General features: G+C 44.7%; 1 protein-coding gene across 1 annotated transcript in view; it reads right to left on the bottom strand.

The window, feature by feature from the left end:
* Nedd9 (neural precursor cell expressed, developmentally down-regulated 9) overlaps positions 1-14,201 on the bottom strand; it is a 113,076-nt gene extending 98,875 nt beyond the window's left edge. The window contains exon 1 of the mRNA XM_051170404.1: positions 14,063-14,201. Coding sequence (XP_051026361.1) covers positions 14,063-14,074 — 12 coding nt within the window. The 5' untranslated portion in view covers positions 14,075-14,201. The remainder of the gene's footprint in view (positions 1-14,062) is intronic.
* Positions 14,202-19,669: the final 5,468 nt, after the last annotated feature.

Below are 19,669 nucleotides of genomic sequence, written 5' to 3' on the forward strand. Positions count from 1 at the left end.
GGTCCTGAACAACAGACTGGCCAAAGCTGGTTTCTAACCTTGTCTCTGTGAGTATTTGGGGCCAGGTCTTGGCCACCAGAAGTAGCCAGTGCGGTAAGTGCGGCCTCTGGAACCAGTCTCTAGGGTTGAATCATCCTCTACGGGAGTCAGGCTTTCAGATTTCAGGAGTAACAAGGGGCAATAATTAGTGAACCCTCCTCCAGAGCCTCAGACGTCACCAAGGGCAGCGAGTAAATAAAGGAGACAGTCATAAAGTGAGCCACGGATATTTGCCCATCACAGGAGGATCCCTCAGCACCTATGCCACACAATCTGAAGAACAGCATTTCCTTCTGGAAAATTCTCGGTCAGCAGATAGTGGTCAAGGCAGGCGAGAGACATACCGGAAGCTGTTAACTGAGTGGTCCAGTTTGCTTCATAAGGCAACAATACCTTCTTTCTTGCTCTGATGTGCTATTGATAAGAAAGTCAGTTGTGATTGCTAACTTGTATTAGGCGCTTTTTATGTGACTGGAATAGTTCTGAGTGTATCGTGAGTTTTATCATCACAGAAGCGGTCCAGGGGTTCTGGGATGCTCTGCTTTGGGGAGGCTGAATCTTCCAAGTGTGAGCTGTAAGTCAGAGATGGGATTAGAGCCGTGAGGTCTCAGACCTCATGGCCTTGATCTTTCTCTTGGTACCCAGAGCTCTAGGAAATGGGCTCTACTGCCCCCTCCTTCCTGTCTCCATAGTGTGCTGCTGAAAGAAGCCTAAGAGTCTGGGTCTGCAGCTCCTGTGGAGGAAGAGGCTGCTTGCTCTCTTTCCATTCCCAGGCTTAGGGCTCTCAAGAGTTCTCTGTGTAGCCCTGGCTGTCCTGGAACTTGCTCTGTAGACCCAGCTAGCCCGGAACTCGGAGATCCAGCAGCCTCTGCCCCCCAAGTGCTGAGATTAAAGGTGTGGTCCACCCCTACCCATCAAGGGTTCTTCATACACCGAAAACCCATGAAATGTCACAGAGAAAAAGATGAAAGAAGACAGAAAGGAATGGGGACACACAATGTGTTCAAGAACCAGAAGATTTGATGCTAGTAAGACAGCGGCCCTCCTGTAGCCAAGCGTGGTGGCACACGTCTTTAATCCTGGCACTTGGGGAGGCAGAGGCAGGTGGATCACTGTGAGTTCAAGGCTAGTTTGGTCTATGAAGTGAGTCCAGTAGCTAAGGCTACACAGAGACCCTAGTCTTGAAAAAATAAAACAAACAAACAAACAAAGAGAGATGGCAACCTTCCTCCCAAGCAAAATCCTAATGCAGTCTTTTGGAAGAGATCGAAAGACTATTTCTTACTTCATGCACAAACATAGATGACCCGGACTAACAAAACAAACCCCAACAAGCTAAAGGCAAGACTCCAGCAAAGCTAGTATGAATACTATGACCCAGCGACTCACAAAACCATACACATCATCACTGTAGGACTTGTGGGTGGACACGTTAGAGTTGCCACCCATACATACATGGAATACTGGTTTGACAATGGAGCAAATAAAATGGAGCGGAGGAACAGTCCTTTCAACAAATGGTGTCGGTTCAATAGGTTACCCACATAGAGATGGATGGACGTCAGCCCTTGGCTTTCATCCATAGACATCAAGTGATTAAGTGTAAAGCCAAAAACTATAAGCTATATGCATGTCTAACATGCAACTTCGTGTTAGGCAGACATTTCTAACCTTGGGTATCCCACCAAATACACAATCCACAAAATAAAGTAATGGATTGGTCTTCATCCACAATAAAACACTTGTTCCTCTAAAGACATTGTTAACAAAATGAAAAGAAAAAGGGAAGAAACAGTCCATAACACATCAGTTTGACCAAGTAAGAACAGGTAAGAAACTCAATCTCTGTAACAAGAAAGCAATGCTCTTTAAGTGGGTAAAATGCTTGAATAGACATTTTATGAGAGAGCACAAGGGGTGGAGTTTAGGGGAACTGGGTTGGTAAAGTGTTTGCCGACCAATCACATGGACCCAAATTAGAATCCCCAGTACTTAAGTTAAAAAAATAATAAAAAAAATTTTTTTAAAGCTGGGCACAGTGACACGGGCCTATAATTCTAGACATGGAGAGGCAGAGACTTGTAGATTGCTGGGGCATGCTGTCCTGTCAGCCCAGCCTGTTGCCTGTTGGGTCAGTGAACCCTTGGCCAGTGAGGAATGCTATCTAAAAAACAAATACGGACAGTTATTGAGGAAGACACATGATATTGACCTTTGGCCTCCACAGTCATGTGTACACCACCCAAGAGAACATGGGGTTCAAACAATCACATGAAAAGAGGTTTTAACATCACCAATCACAAATGAAATCCAGAAAGTATCACTCCATCCAATTTTAAAATGGTTACATTTAAAAGAAAAAAATCTGACAGTACCAAGTGTTGACAAGGATATGGAGAAGCTAGAACTTTTATATATTGTTGATGGGGAGACAGTTTGGCAGTTTCTTAGAAAGTCAGGAGTGGACCAGATACATAGCCTATTCCCATGTATTACTTAAGAGAAAAGAAGGTATATTTCCAAATATTTAAACATAAATATTTGGGGGACTTTATTTCTAACAATCTCAAGCTGGGAACAACCCAAGTGTCTATACAAAGAACACTATGCAGCCACAGTGGATAGAATGAACTGCTGATATACCCCAAAACATAGACAGAAATCAAGTATATTGAGTAAAAGAAGCCAGCATGTGTACACACACACACACACACACACACACACACACACACACACACACACACACACACACACACACACACACACACACACACCGCCTGCATAACTATGCTTCTTTCACAGATATTTCTAGGAAACCCAAATAATAAGGAGACAAGTTGTCTAGGGAAGGTGGGAGAAGTCATGAGTTGATGGTGTTGTCCATTGTTCAGATAGCTGTTTCACTGGGGTTTGCATATGTTACTATTACAAAAGTCCAGCCTTTTATTTATTTTTATTTAACTTATTTTCTTACACATCCATTACATTTCAATCACTCTCTTTAAAGAAACCAAGTACCTAATGTTGGTACATAGGTTGGTATGTGACAGTCTGGCATGACAAGGGCCCAGAATCTTTCTCTTAGGCACATATGTAAAGCTATTTTTTTTTTAAATTCATGGGCAATGTTTTTTGAGAATTCATACATGTGTATAATCACATTTACATCACTTCCACCCCTCCCTTTCCCTACTACAACTCCTCCCGTGGCCCTACCATGTCCCATCTCAAATTCATGTGACTTATGGGATATTTTTGTTGTTGTTTTGGTTGTGAGATAGCCTTTAACCAATGAGCTATCTCTCCAGCCCAATAGGCTATTTTTAAATTGACATATACTTGTTCATATTTATGGGGGGGGGGTAGTGTGAGGTTTTGGTACAAGTATGCAAGTGGGTCACAGTCTTATCAGAACAGTGGGCTTGCCTACCTCCAAAACATCAGTGTGCTGGGTAAATCCAAAACTGTCTCTACCATTTTTTTTAAAAAAAAATTTAGTTATAAGATAGCTCCGTACTGTGCCGTACACCCTCATGTTATTCTTCCTTTCAGCTGGTTGTCCCTTCCCATCAACCATCTTATTACATCTCTCCTCATTGGACTTTTGCCCTTCCAAGCCTCCACTGGCCAGTGTTCGACTTTCCTTCCCTGAGATCAGCTTCTTGGCTCCCTGATGAGTGTGAAAGGTGCAGCTGCTGTCTCCGGGCCCATCTTGTTTTACCCTAAGCCTGGCTTGTTTCACTCCACACATCATCTTGCTCTATTCAGATAGTTGTAACAGCTGTATTTTATGCATTTCTGTGGTAGAGTACTATACATGTGTGTGTGTGTGTGTGTGTGTGTGTGGTGTGTCTGTGTGTCTGTGTCTGTGTGAGGTCATAGTGTTCTCCGTCCCCCTCATCCACTAATCTTTATGTACTGCCTTACGTATTCCTACCTGAGACTCTGTAGTCATCCTTATCACTTAATTTTTTTTTCCCTCAGGTTTACAGATTTTGTGTAAAATCTGACATCCAGATGGAGTTGGAGTTGCTGGCAGAGTGGAGAAAGCACAAGGGTAAGACTTACCACACCTGCTGCCTAACAGGTGAGAGGAGCCATGTAACTCATCTTGGAAGCTGGACTTTGTGATGAGGTGTCACTGTTTCTCACCTAACAGCCACTATAAGGGAAGGCAGTGTGGAAAAACCTGGAAAGCATTATTCTGTCATTGGTGTCACTGCCATTGAAGGAGCTGTCTATGGTGGAGTGACAGGTGCAATGCCCTGTGGAAATGGCCTTGGATATTTTCATCCTTTTAGCTTGCAGCCTGTTTCTAGCCTGTAATACAGTAACTGTCCTGTCCAGCCACTGAAGTCAGTTGGAGCATTAGAATGACCTTTGAATGTGATGATGTCACAATGACCCAAGTCTTATTCAGAGGAAGGGCTGAGGAGTTGCTAAGCAACTTTCTATGTGCTCAGGTGGATCCCTCCCTCCCTGTGCTGTTGACCTTGAAGAGTACACAATGGCCTGAGATCTGGTAGGCTCAAAAAAAAAAAAGTGATTTTGTTGGTATGCTTACAAAGTAAGCAGCACCTAGCATTAAAAGAAGGATATTAACTTAAGGTAGTAAGTACAATTGGTAAGTAGACCAGCATGCTTTGCAGCTATGGTGACAATTCTCTTGGGATAGCTACAGAGTCAGAAGAGAGTTCTTACAGCCTGACTGTTGAAGTTTGAGACGCCTCCCCACCCAATCTCTCTCTATTGACAGGGCCTTGCTATGTAACTTAGGTTAGCTCTCACTATGTAGCTTAGGTTAGCCTTGAAGCCGGGATCCTCCTGCCTCAGCCTCCTGTGCACTAGAATTACAGATATCTGCCACCAAGCCTGGCTCTGTGTCCTTCTCTTTTACATAGAGATGGGTGGCTTCGTGGCTTCCTTCCATAACTGGCTAACTGCACCAATGTTGCTTTGCCAGATGCTTTACATTTTATACAAATATTTTATGGGATTAACTCTGCAAGCTCCTTGTTTCCAAAGCATGCTTTGTCCTGTCATTTGGGAAAACAGGGTGACCATTTCTTTAGCAGTCATTTTGAAACCCACACGATGAATGGAGTTTTCTGAGCATGGACCGGCTATGGCAAAGTCCAAGCTTGAGTCTTAGTTGCCAGGGCAGAAGGCATGAGGAGAAGGCAGGAGGATTAGATATCCTGAAAGAACTTGGAGGCATGTGCACATGCATGCATGTGAACAGTTAGCACAGAAAGAAGAGAATGAGGTGACAACCCAAAGAAAGAAGCTGGCTGACCTTGAGATTTATAGCTTTGCTGTTTCTTATACCTCATCTGTCATCTAGGAAGTAGAATTATAAATATATATATAAAGATAAAATTGGGACATATACAGTAAAGTAACTCGTTACTACTACAGATTTATTTTCTATTATTATTATTATCATTTGATTTTTGTATATTTGTTTTGAGAAGGGCTTCACTTTATAGGCCAGGTAAACCTCAAACTCATGGCAATCCTCCTGCTTCAGCACCTAAATATTGAAATCACAGGCATGTGATGCCATACCTGGATTATTATTTAACTTAATGTTTAAAAATGCACAGGTTGTATTAACATTTTTATACAAGCGGCAGATACTGGTTTTTAATTTATTTGTTCCTCTCTAGTTGTTCAAGAAAAGAAAGGTCAGAATGTTAAATAATTTCAAGAGCCTTAAAAATAGTGACATTATAACCAGGTCCTGCCACAAATGTGTGCTCACAATCCCAGAATTTGGGAGACAGAGGCATGGAGATTGTGAGTATGAGACTGGCCTGGGACATATATTATGACTCTGTTACACACCACAAATGTAACACACACACACACACACACACACACGCGCGCGTGCACGCACACACATGGATTAATAACATGTAGGGTTTTGGTCAGGCTGAAGATACTATAGATGTGGCCAGTGAGACAGTTCAGTAGGCAAAGGCTCTTGCCACTAAGACTCATAACTTGGGATCAATCCAAGGAACCCACAAAGTACAGGCTCCTGCAAGTTGTACTCTGACCTCACATGTGTGCTGTGACACACCACCCACCCTGCTAAATAAATAAATAAATAAATAAAACCAATCAAATGGTGCTATAGATGTGCAAACTCTCTGACGGTCAAATGAGAATTCATAAATGTTCTTAAACACAGGCATGTAACTATCTTCCCGGACCCCACGGATATGAGGGCGAGACGTGAATGAGTGGATCTTCACTCCATGTGAGGCCTCTCTGCTGACAAGATACCTCTCTCCCAGGCCTTTCTCAGATCCACCGGGAGACCCTGGTGACTCACACCCATTTCTTCATTTTTATCCAGTGCTTTTCGGAAGCCTGTTTCTTTTCACATTTCATCCGACCCGAGGACAACCCTTCCAGACTCATTTTCCCCAAACCACATGATGGCTGCAAGCCAAGCTCCCTTCAGAACGCCTTTCCCATAAGCTCCATCTCCACCCTTTTAAAACTTATCCTGAAAGAATCAAGTTCAAAACATAAGCCTTCGGGGGCAACACAGCCTCCGAGTGAGGCATGACACGTATTCTGTTTCTATTTTTCCTCAGCTTTCCCCACAGTAATTGTATCTCCCGTAGGAACCAGAATGGATTTCCCATAATTAGAGATTGCTACTGGCACTTGCTCCTTGAAGCACGCATCTGTCCAGCTCTCAGACCAGCAGGCTGCCTGGGAACTGCGGGCTTCAGGATAGAGTAGTCATAGACTTCCTCAGCCTAGCCTAGCGATTAAGATCTGGAATGAAGGGTCAAGCATATTTGGTACTTTATGAGCACTTTCATATATTGATAAGAATTGGTCCAGGCAGCTAAGATGGAAAACAGAGTTGTCACCCTTGTCATCTGTGTGCCTGCTCATTTCAATACCTTCTGAGTTCAGTTTATAACTTAATTCTCATCAACAGGAAGCTAGTGGGAACAGTTTCTTCCATGTCTCACCTTCCTTGCTATGTTCTCACCTTCACCAACACTTCAGGAAGTAAGGGACCCAGAGAAGCCAGAGCCACATGGTAAAAGAAGCCCAGTTTTCCATGGCTAGCTGACCATGAGAGTCATGGGCAGCCCCACAAGAAAGAACTCCCTTGTATTGTGAGGAGCCACTGGGATTGTTTCCACAGCTTACCATGGCATTATCCTGACTGATGTGCCTTCTAGCTGTGCTTAAAGAACGAAACAGGATGGGGCAAAGAGAGAAAGAAACTGGAGTGGGGGTAGATAGCACTGTACATAAACTGTGTACAGCAAGATGCTTCTCTGAGAAACCAGTGAAAACCTGACAGGTCTGAGGGTGAGACAGGGAAAGATTACGTGCAGTCCTCTTTAATGTAATGATGACTCTATGTGTGTTACAACACAGGAGTTATATCGGAATACAGTTTTAAAAGAGAATAAAGTATGAGGAAATGACACTGGAAACCTCCGTTACCAATCAGGAGAGGTTCAAAGTCAATCTTGTTATCAGGAGTATAAACCCAAAGAACAAGAGAAATCAGCTTCCCCCGGTTTAGATGCTCGTATAGGGATGATGAGCATGAGGCCACTGTAGAGTTCTCAGTGAGTATAAACTTTTTAATTGCTTCTAGGATTTTTTTAGGTTTATGAATTCTTATTTTATGTGTATATGTTTTACCTGCATGTATGTCTGTATACTTTGTGGTTTGTAGTACCCATGGAGGCCAGTAGAGGGCATCAGATCTGCTAGGCTAGGTCACTGTGAGCTTGCCACATGGGTGCTGTGAACTGAACTAGGGTCCTCTACAAGAGCAGCCATTACTCTGAACTGCTGAGCCCCTTTGGGATCTTTCCCATCGTGTGCAAAGTAACTTAGGCCTGGGCGGCTACAGATGGATCAGGGAAGTGGTCAACTTGAGTCTGTTCTGCTTTTTTTTTTTTTTTTTTAACTTTTATTAATTTATTTATTTTTTATTTTTTTTGGTTTTTCGAGACAGGGTTTCTCTATGTAGCCTTGGCCATCCTGGACTCACTTTGTAGACCAGGCTGGCCTTGAACTCACAGTGATCCGCCTGCCTCTGCCTCCCGAGTGCTGGGATTAAAGGCGTGCGCCACCACGCCCACGCTGCTCTGCTTTAGGGCTTCCATCTTCCCTTATTCTGACTTGGAGTAAATGTACCATTTTCAATACATCCCTAGAGCTTCATATTTTAGAATGAGGCTTGTTTGCAGGGAAAGGAAGCCATGGAGGACACTGCGACCTCATGGGCTGTTAAATCAAGGGAAACCTTACGGAGAAAGGGAAAGCTTACTGGCACTTCAGGGTCACTTGCTGCACCACAGACCTTGCTACTTTCCTGGGACCAGGGTTTGTCTTCCTGACGAGTGATTTCCACAGCTGGTCTTTGTGAGTCATAATGAGACATAGAAGCCCTTAGGCAGTGCCATCTGAGGAGAAAAGCCCGGATCCAGATGTGCCTCTTTGCGAGCTACTTTCACCCCTGCAAGGCACTCCATTCGTGACCATGAGTCTTATCCCCCTACCTTGCTGCCAGAGGAGCCCAGGTGATCCACATCCCTAAATAAAAGTCCTGTCTGTGCTAAATTGCTTTTCAGAGCTGACTTACACCTTAGTAAAACTAGAGGACCAGGAGACATGGCTTCACTCCGTAACTAGCATGGTCTACTATACATGATTTAGTTTGGGAAGACATGATAGTTGTGCAAGAGGAAGAGGTCGTCAGGATGTGCTGTGATGATGCACAGCCACCCGCAGTCACAGCATGGCACTAAGGAGAGCAGCGGCAGCAAGTCAGCATGGAACTAGCCGAGCTTAGACAGTGTAGTGTAGTGATCGAGAGTAGTGCCCACGACCATGGTCAGAAGGCCTTCAGAATTTCTGCATATTAGAAAACCACACTAAACTTGCTAAGATGGTGTGTTTCTGGGCCCCGCCCCGGATGTTATGAATGAGAGCTACTGAGAACTGGGGATCTGTGTTTCAACAGCCTTTACGGGTGGTTCCGAGTACCCTCGAGTTAGAAGATTGAAGCGTCTGTTTTCTGCCTCAGCTGCAGCCAGTTGCTGCCAGGGAGCTGTTTGAGACACAGGGAGAGCGTGCATGGATGGGTACTCTTTGTGTCACATATACTGCTTGGTTTAACCTTGTAAAGGTCCCATAAAATTGGATGGCCTTCACTTGGCACAAGAGAAGCTGGAAGGTTAAAGGGAGCAGGGTGGTAATTCTTGCCAGAAAGCATTTCCACATCCCTTGAAGGATGTCAGAATAATTATATTTTAAAGGACGATTAAAGAAGATGTTAGCAGTCACCTGTACATGGTATGTGAGGGAGCTGTTCACAGAGTTAAACATCTATGGTTATACTTTGTCATTTTTTAAGTATAGGGAACAACACCAAAAAGAGGCATATAAGCAGCAGTGTTCCCTATGGGGAGTAGCTCACTATTTAGCTGTTTTAAAGCGCACAGTTTGGGGGAGGGGTTGTTTTATTTATTTTGGGTATTCTGTTGTTATTGTTATTTTTTTTCCAGATTAGGGAGTGTTTTATTTTATTCTTCTCTTTGTCACGGAGTCACATGGCCAGCTTGAGCCATGTCAGAGATTTTGGAGAGAACTTTGAAATAAATGTGCTTGGGTCTGGAGAGGGAAGGCCTTACCCAGCTCCAAAACCAGCTTTATATAGAGCAGAATAGCATGTGACAATATTTCACCCTTATCCATACCCGAGAGACATTTGAATCTCTGTAAAACTGAATCCAGTGGTCAGAGAAATGGATTAGAGGAAGTGGAGAACACAGAAGCCTTGGAGATGTGAGAGTGTCGAGGATGAAGAGCAGGGAAAATTTAGAGATAAGGGCGTTTTGAGATCATTTGCTTGTGTGGTGGCCTAAGTTGCTACTCTTCAAGAATCTGGAAATCAAGTGTGCTGTTTTTTTTGGCCACTGAATTGTACTGAGGCCAAGCTATTTGCAGCAAGACAGTGAGTGTGGCCCTATTGTAATCTCTGAGTCTGGGGAGGGAAAGAGATTAGGGAAGGCAGTGAGTCAAGCTCCAGGATCAACTGAGAGTCAGGTGGGGGGAGAGAGCCAGGTGCAGAGCAAGGGTTAGATGGGTCAGCCTTAGGGAATAGTGTTTGAAAGCAGGAATCTTAGGGTTGGGGATTTAGCTCAGAGATAGAGCACTTGATAGAAGGCCCTGGAGGGGGAAAAGAAAAAAGAAAAAAAGAAAAAAGAAAAGAAAAGAAAAGAAAACAAGAATCTTGCCAGAGGAAGGATTCCAAAAGAGAGAGAAGGGCAAGAGTCTTAGCCAAGAGATGCAGGGAGGAGTATACAGCAGACTCCTGTCAGTCAGTGTGAGACGTAGCCTTTCCACATGATGGGCACACAGGAGGTCGGAGCTGGAGAGACCTGAGAGGACACTTAGTGAGTGGGCCGGCGAGGAGAGATGTGTGGCTAAGACAGGGGAAAGAGAAGCAGCTGAAGAGGCGAACTCTAATATGTGTAGTTGACTACAGTGAGAGTCTGGAGCCAGCAGAAACAAATGATCCATGCCTTAGGAGAGTCAAATCCCCAACTTGGCTTGGTTAGGAGAAGGGGGCCCTTGGAAAGGGGTCAATCTGTTTCTCTCCCGGGTTTTGCCAACAGATGTATGTGAGCGGGCACTGTAAAGAAACCGCCAACGTGACTGCTCCGTGATATGGTTAAGATTTTTATTGTAGGTATGAGAGAGAGAGAGAGAGAGAGAGAGAGAGAGAGAGAGGGAGGGAGAGGGAGAGAGAGAGAGAGAGAGAGAGAGAGAGAGAGAGAGAGAGAGAGAGAGAAACTGCCAGAGGCATCTGGATGAGTCCAGAACAGACAATGAAGCTGACTGAATATGGCCAGGGCCAGGGAAACAAGACAGAAGAGACCAGTGAAGATAGTGAGATAGCAGGAGACAGAGTTGGGGGGGGGGTGCAGGAAGCACAGTGAGAATTGTTGGTTTATAAGAAGAATGAGCAGCTATGGGGAGGGGAGCCCATAAGCTGAAGGAAGTTTGGGGTGAAGGAGGGGATGAGAATGAACCTTGACACAGGTAGCAGGTACTTGTGACCCTGGGGGAGCCAGGAGGCAGCACAGGCTCTGATATCCTTATAGGTGGCCATACGTCTTCTGCCAAAGCTAAGTGAAATGACTCTTTTTGGCAGATGGGAACTGATTTCACAAGTTGTTGGGAAATGCTGGCTCTTCTCTAACTGGCAGAAATGTCCAAATATTTAAGTTGTTCTAAAAGGTGACATTTTTACACGACTCGAAACAAAGCCTGAGTAGTTGAACTCATTTCTGGACATATGGACTGCCCTTTGGAGTCTGGGGAGTTAGTTTCCTTCGGACTTGACATATGTCACATCTCCCTGGTAAGCAGACATGGGCTTACAGAGTAGACGCTGACCCTGGCCCTGCACTGAACTTGTGTCTACTAGGGAGGAAGGCACAGCATCCGTGGTCTACTTTAGTCTTTGTGAAGTATGGTCTGGCTTTTTGTCTCCAAATTAACCACAATTCTTCACTCCAAGGGGGCGGAGCATAAATGCCAATGGAAGCAGCCCGGAGCTTACTGCACGCTGAGCCAGCCTGTCCTCGCCACCAGGTGTGCCTGGGTAAATGTTTAACTCCCAGCTCACTAAAAACAGATCAAAATCAAACAACTCTGCAAAGGGTGCCTGGCCCTTCTGCAGCCCTCAGATGGCCTAGCAGGTGCGACAGGACCTCTCCACCACCTGCTGATATCTTATCTGAATGGTGACCTCTGGGCCTGCTTTCCACTACTCAGCTTTTAAAAAGAGGCTTACTCTTGAGAGTGGGTGTGGCCTCAGCACAGGTTTTCCCCGAAGGACCGCCCTGACCAAACGTGCACCTGAGTAACTGTCCACTCATGTTGGTCTTCAACTTTAGCATGACTTAAAGCGGAGACGATTTTGTGTCTGGGAAGCTTCACTGTGGCAGCAGAAACCAGGAAAGCCAGGAGGGCCACCAAGATGTGCGGAAAGCAGACCCCGCCCTTCCTCACTCCCCTTGGGAGTGTGCACCTGATGTAACTCAGCTGTCATAGGGTGGCCGTGAGGGCCTAGCGCGTGGCTACCGTATTAGAATCACTTTACCTGCTTAATCATCGCAGCCACCCCTCCAGCTGGGTGCTGTTCTCATCCTCACTTTGTGGGTGAAGCAAGCTCAGCACAGAGCAGCTGCTTCCTTTCGGAGGCCCCACTACTTGATAGTGGCAGAGCTGGGATTCAACCTGGCGCGTATGAAAAAGCCAATGCCTCCTCTGCCCCACAAGTGTTAGGAAGAGTTGCGTAAGAAGTAGGCACAGTGATGGATAAATGCTCCGGTTCCTCGGGTGATGATAATAAAATTTCCAAATATTTAAGCTGTTCTCAAAGGTATCGTTTTACATGATACATAATACTTTCTCAGTGTGGAGTGTGTGTGTGTGTGTGTGTGTGTGTGTGTGTGTGTGTGTGTGTGTGTGTGTGTGTGTGTGTGTGTGTACATGTGAGGGATATTGAAATAAATTCAATGGTGAAGGAAAAAACTACCCACCAGAAGCCTTGGATTTATACTCTCAAAAGATAAATTGATTAAAGCGCGCTGAAGAGTCCCAGCTCAGTGTCACATGGCACAGCTGAACATCAACATACATTTGAAACAGCGCAGCGCCGATGTTTATCTCAGGTCTCACAGGGAAGCAAACACTGGCTTGTTGCAGAGACTGCTTCTGGTGTGTCTTTCTTTCTAGGTCTGCTTTTGTCTCAGTGGAACTTGCTGAATAGATATTAAAAAGCCAGAAGAGCTAATGTTTGGTTCCCTGTCTATAAAGAAACGGATGCTGTGTTGAAGAGCCTGGGAGTTTGAGTATAATTCATTCTCATTAGGATTTGTAATTCAGCCAAACGAAAACCTCTGAAGTGTCCAGTTCCTAGCGCCCCATCTCTGGGAGTTTTTTGTTTTTAAAACAGGGTCTCACTAGATATCCCTGGCCGGCCCATGTAGAACTATGGGGGCTTATTATGAAGTCATTACTTTATCTTAAAACACCAAGGTAGTGTGAAAATTCAAGTAGTTTTTAGTGACTTCCAGGGGAGTCTTTTTGTTTGCTGTAATAGCTAACTTACAGCCTTTGCTCCTGCAAGTAAAACAGATCTCTCTACATTCTGTAGCTGCTTGGTGGTTTTCTTTTTAATCTGTAGTTGGTGTTTCTATGTGCGACACAGAGAGAAGCTGTCTGATGTTAGAAGAATTAACTTTTCCTTTAAAGTGCATCACCTTAAGCATTTTCTTTGCAGCTTCTAGCTAACCATCCTATAGCCATTTTGTAAGGTCTGAGCCAGGGATCCAGAGGCCAAGTGGCTGGCTCTTGGCTGACACTACTAAATAAAAGAGGGAGGACCAAAATGCAGGTCTCTGACCCCAGTGCCACTATGCCTTGCCATATGTTGCCATAGTTAATAGGATAATTACACAGATATTTTTCTATTTATCTTTTAGAGCCTTTAGGAATCCATATTTAGATATATTAATTGATTTTCATGTGAGTCTGGGTGATGTGTATGTATGTGTGTGTGTGTGTGTGTGTGTGTATGGTGTAGTTTGGTATGTGGTGTGTGTGTGTGTGTGTGTGTGTGTTGTAGTGTGGCTACAAAGGCTACTTCCTTGCTAGGCTTTGAATAGTTCTAGTGACTTCTAGGTTTGAGCAGGAAGCACCTGCTCTCCTAGGTCCCACTTTACGAAGATGAAGGCAACAGAGACTTCCTGCTGGAGGAAGATTACCTGTGCACATCAGCATATCTGTGTGAAAAACCACCAAGTAGGGCAAAATCTGATGGCCTAAAACCAGTGTTTTCCCCTCAGACATCAGTTCCAGGCTTGGAACACCATTACATTGTTAAAGAGGAGCAGGTCCCCATGACACCAGAGAAAAGAGAACCACACAAGTGCTTTCTGTCAGTACTCACCCTCGCCCACATTTTTCCTTAAGGAGCGTTGGTGCTCTGCGTCTGCCGGCCTGTGTCGTCCTTGTCATAGCTCCCCTTGAAGAACGCTGCCGTGCCTCGCTGCCAGTGTCTGATGCTACAGACTCACCGTTCACTAACCTTGAAGACACAAGTTAGAAACAGAAAGGTGTTTAAAACTCTGAGGGTCACACTTCATAGTAGTTGGGGTGAAGTCAAGTGCACAGGGCATTGAATGGAACTCACCATTCATGTATGCACATGTGCACAAAATCATAGGATGTCCTGGCTTCATTTATGCAAATGTCAAAAGATCCATACAACACAGTCCTGCCCGTGAGTAGCTCACACTCTCGTCGTGCAAAGTGAAAAGTGCAGTGACAGGCACCTTGGCCACATTATGCAGTGGGTCAAGAGAGAACACAGAGGGGGAGAGGATGGAGATTCCATGCATCCTGAGCAGCAGGAACAGCTACAGGGTTTCTCATCAAGAATAGAGGTCAAAGGGCTATTCACCAGCTACAATCCTTGGCTTTAGTCTTGGACTTAGCTTGCTTTCTGCTTTCCTACATCTCCTGCCTCATCTTACAACCCTCCTTTAAACAACTTTACCCTGTTTCTGGTTCTATCTATTGGAAGCCACCACTGCCCCTCCCCCCAGCCCTCCACCCCCAGTTCCCACTTTACCTGTTACCACCAGTAGCTTATGAGGCACACTCAAGCCATGTGTTTTTCATATTTCCACCACAAACTGGGAAAAAGTAGTATTTTGGAAGTGTGGCTTTTAAATAGCTTAGAGGCAAAGCTTGAATTTTGAATTTTTATTTGGAAGAAAAATTAACTGGGCTTTCAGAGGGCTAATGCTGGCCAATATTTTGCTTTCTTTTCATCTCCTCACAACTGTAAATTTCATTTGTGTGTGTGTGTGTGTATGTGTGTATACTAATACTGAAACATATATTCTTAGAAAAACCCTGGTAGTTAAACCCTGCATGCTATGTGGAAACCTTTTTGAGAGCTGGCAATCTGAATGTTTGCAAGAGGAAAGAGTTTCCTTTGTCAAGAACAGACTCAAGATGAAGTAGGTGTTGGAGCAGAAAAGTGAGGAATGGTTCTGGCCCACAGTAGCTGGGAAGCTAACTGTCTCCCGAGGCCACGCAGCTGCCCCCATGAGCAAGACCAGCCTTTCCAGAGCTGCATTCCAAGCAGAGAGCAATGGGGGCCTGGTCTCCACTGCCTCTCCAAGGATGGGAACAGCCTCCTGCAAGTTTGGTTTCGTAAACACAGTATTTTCTCATCTTGGCAAGGAGGAGGAAAAGGAATTTTCCTCTGAGACACTTGCAGTGGCACAGCAAGGGGACAAGAGGCCTTGTCTCATTTGCTCTGCTGAACCTATGCATGGTTAACCAAGCTTCCCCACCTCCCAGAAGCTGACCCAGCAGGGAACTACAGGTACCCTTCCCAGCATCCTGTTCAGCTCCCTGTGGGTCCTCACACCTGCATGTACTTTAACTGCCAAACTGTGTTTACAAGGCAATCACTTGGGGCTGAGTTCTGTTTGGGGAAATCACAGAGGACAGTACTAGGAATTATATAATTCTATTTGTACATGGAGGTATATGCATGTGTGTGCGTGTGTATGTGTGTGTGTATTTAATTGTAACATATATGTTGATGATCCAAAACAAAAGTAGAGTTTAGTAGATTGTAAGAAATGTACCAGACACCCAAATAAAGGCATTCAACAATTCTGGAACCATGGGCAGTTTTAATGAAATCCCCCTGGACATACTTTAAAAATTTTTCTTTCTAGTACTGGAGATTAAACCTTGGGCCTGATGTATGCTAAGGACATATTTTACTGAGAAGCTCTATTTTCAGATGTCTTTACTTCTTACTGACCCAGTCCTCTAAGTTCCTAGGACTGGCTTTGGGCTTGTAGTCTGTTTCTCTTAGCCTCCTGCACAGCTGGGACTATAGACATGTGTCACTAGGCTCTCTGACTCCTTTTCTTTTTTCTTTTTTTTTTTTTTTTTTGTTTTTCGAGACAGGGTTTCTCTGTGTAGCCTTGGCCATCCTGGACTCACTTTGTAGACCAGGCTGGCCATGAACTCACAGCGATTCGCCTGCCTCTGCCTCCCGAGTGCTGGGATTAAAGGCGTGCGCCACCACGCCTGGCTGCTCTGACTCCTTTTCTTTACAGTTAAAAGGCAGTGCTGTCCTTCATTCCAATGTAAAGCTGCAAATGTCCCAATAGTCCTAAAGCCAGATAGAAGTTTTGTTTCCTAACATTTTGGTGTAAGCTATAGTTATTAAGTATATAGGACTATAATTACACTCCTTTTTTTTTTTTTTTATTTTTTATTTTTTAGGTTTTTCAAAACAGGGTTTCTCTGTTAACAGTTCTGGCTATCCTAGACTTGTTTTTGTAGATCAGGCCGGCCTCCAACTCACAGCTGTCGTCTTGCCTCTGCCTCCAGAGTGCTTGGATTAAAGTCGTGAGCCACCACAACCTGCTATAATTACACTCTTATCATAAATACTCCATTTTGGGGTGGGGGATGTTCAGATTTATTACTGGAAAAAATGTACTATCTGGTGTAGTAAATTTCATAGCTCGCAACAATGTCAGAAACACACACACACACACACACACACACACACACACAAAGGGGGAGGGGTGGGGAAAGACAGACAGAGACAGACAGACAGAGAGACAGAGGAAAGGGAAATTAATTACAGAAGCAAAACAGTATTAGAAATATATTGAGTCCCCAATTTTCAGTTTGATTTTTTTTCCTCAGCAGCAGGCCTGTTGAAAGGTAGCTGTCCCAGCTTGCAGTCTCTAGTCCCTGCTTTTCTCTATGTGTAATTTGGCAGGAATAGCTCAGACATGACAGGGTTCACGATGATGCGGCTCACTGATGCTGTTTCTGATGGCTACAGCTTGTACCTGCCCTTGTAGTTATTCTAGTGGATGGACACAGCAGCCGTGTCCATCCCCGTCACTGTTGGTGCACAGTGCACAGTGACATCTTCTCCACTGCTGGCCCATTGTGCTGCTATTGGGGACCTTTGTCTCTTTGCATTGTGCGTACACTGAGGAATGGATGGATGCACCAGCTAGGTAATGCAACTGTTTTCCAGAACCCCCCCACCAGCATAGTACAGTATTTATATCGACATGTACTTCTTTCTTAGCCCTAACTACTTTGTAGCAGGAGTGACTTTAGGGTGTCATCACTCTTCGGAAAAGTTTCTGGGCTCCTCATCTCCAGATACACTCCATTTGTGAGAAGATCAACATGACAAGAGTTACTAGGAGACACAAAGTTGCTGGTCATGATATCAGTGTGATATAAAATAGCAACAGCAACGTTTACGCTAATAGCCATGGTTATTTGAAATGTGGCAGTCTTGGAAGACGGCTGCTCTTAGTTTAAGATATGTCCTAATGTTTATTATTAGGCTTATAATTGTTATGGTGGTGTTATCTAACCCGCTTTTACAATCAATAAAGACACAGACACCTGATGTATTTTTAATGGCCTATTTTCACCTGGGGCAGGCCAGCTAGTACCTCCTAAGCTATCTGCATTTATATCCCAGCCTCTATCCTATGCCATCAGCTTCTAATAATTTCTATTTGATTTACGCACTCCCCGCCCCCCACAATCCATAATCCCAAAATACTTGCTAAGGTTGCTCACTTGGGCCATTTCTTTCATGTGGGACTGTAGAGTTCCTCCTCTGGGCCCACGTGGCTCGTTCCTATCCCATGGCGGTTCTCCTCCTCCTCCTTTCGGTCTCTTCTCCTACCCAAGATTCTCTTTGCTCAAAGCCCAGGCACCTTTGCTCCTCCTCTTCCTTCTGCCTTTTATTCTCCCAGGTGTAGGCCTTTTATTCAGCCAATCAGGGAGGCAAGGTTCATGGCAGCAACTAGATCTTTCAAGCCAGTAATTAGCATCAAAATATATAGCATCAGGCCAACCTCCAACAGAAGGTCGAGGGGATAGTCTGAGCTCTCAGCCGGTCAGCTGGTGGTGTTTTTAAGGTGCCACAGGGCACGTGGACCTCAGGGATAAACCATTATGGAGATATTCACAGGATTCCTGCCAGCTTGAAAGTTAAATGTGCCCCCCCCCCCACAAAGGTCCCCAAGCAAGGGATTGGTCCCCAGCACTGTGCTACTGGGAGAAAAGGGAACCTCTGGGAGGTGAGAGGGGTGGATTGTAGAATGTTCTCAAGTTATTGGGGATGCTCTCAAGAGAGACTGTGGCACCCTCCCTTGCGGCTTTCTGGCCAGAGGTGTGAGCACTTTTTCCAACCCAATTCTTCGTATATGAAAGGAGGATAGAGAAACATTTGCCTTGTGAGAGTTTTGTGAGGATTAAATAAAAAGGCGGATAACACTTTGACCATAATGCCTGGCTATATTAGTTTGCTTGGGTTATCAAAGCAAGATCATAGGATTTGTATTAACTTGTAACTGGGTCTTTCCATGGGTTAATAGCAAGATTGAAGAAGGTGGTTCTCAGCATGGATTGTCTTAAATTCCTGGATTCTTAAAGCCCATATTTCCTACTTCATTGCTCACAGATACCAAGTAAACATTTTTCCTCTCTCTCCCTGCTTGTCTGATCTGCCTGATGGCTGGTAGCTGACGGCTGATGGCTGATGGCTGATGCTTACTTTAAGGTCTTCAATAAGATAGACCAACAATAGCTGCTAAGTAGGCCATGTCCTCTGACCTTCCATGGTCCTTTTTCTGCCACTGGCAGATATGTGAGGCTGTTCACAGTAGGAGAGTGAGTGAACTACAGGTCTGTAGGCCCTGGGTCTAGCCCAAGTATGGGTCTTAGACAATGCAACCACTTCTGGGCCTCAGTTTTGTCATATGTAAAATAAAGGAGCCTAATAGTGGTGGTACACAGCTTTAATCCCAGCGCTTGGGAGGCAGAGGCAGGTGGAGGTCAGCTTGGTCTACAAACCTAGTTCCAGGACAGCCAGGGATACACAGAGAAACATTGTCTTGAAAGACTTAAAAAAAAAAAAAAAAGGAATGAAAAAGAAGAAAGAAAGAAAGAATAGAAAAAATTGTTCTCAATTCTGTATCTGGATACATAATTGCTGAAACACTCGCACACTAGCAAGCATCATTAGCTAAGAGGCCCTCTCTTTCCCTCTCTCTCCAATCCCACTGTATCACGGGGCATCCCATTTAAACAGCATAAGTCAAATGCAGCTCTCTGCTTCCTCTGCCTTTAAAGAATTGGTATGCCTTAAATCCCAGTACTCGGGAGGCAGAGGCAGGCGGCACTGTGAGTTTGAGGCCAGCCTGGTCTACAGAGTGAGTTCCAGGAGAGCCAAAAATGAAAAAGAAAAAGAATTGGTATGGTAAGGAAATAAAGTCTGACCTGTGTCAGGTTTCCATCAAAGCTGTCAGAAAAGACTATCACCCAGGATCTGTAGTGTTCCCCTAGGAGAGTAGGGGGACCTCCTCACTGTAGCTAACACGGGCCTTTTGAACCCTACATCGACTGGCTTACCTTCCTTAGCAATTTCATTCCTGGGTCTGTAGAACCCAGCTAAGGTTTGTGCCTGCCAGCT

Source organism: Acomys russatus, chromosome 3 (genome assembly GCF_903995435.1).
Source record: "Acomys russatus chromosome 3, mAcoRus1.1, whole genome shotgun sequence".
Classification (NCBI taxonomy): domain Eukaryota; kingdom Metazoa; phylum Chordata; class Mammalia; order Rodentia; family Muridae; genus Acomys; species Acomys russatus.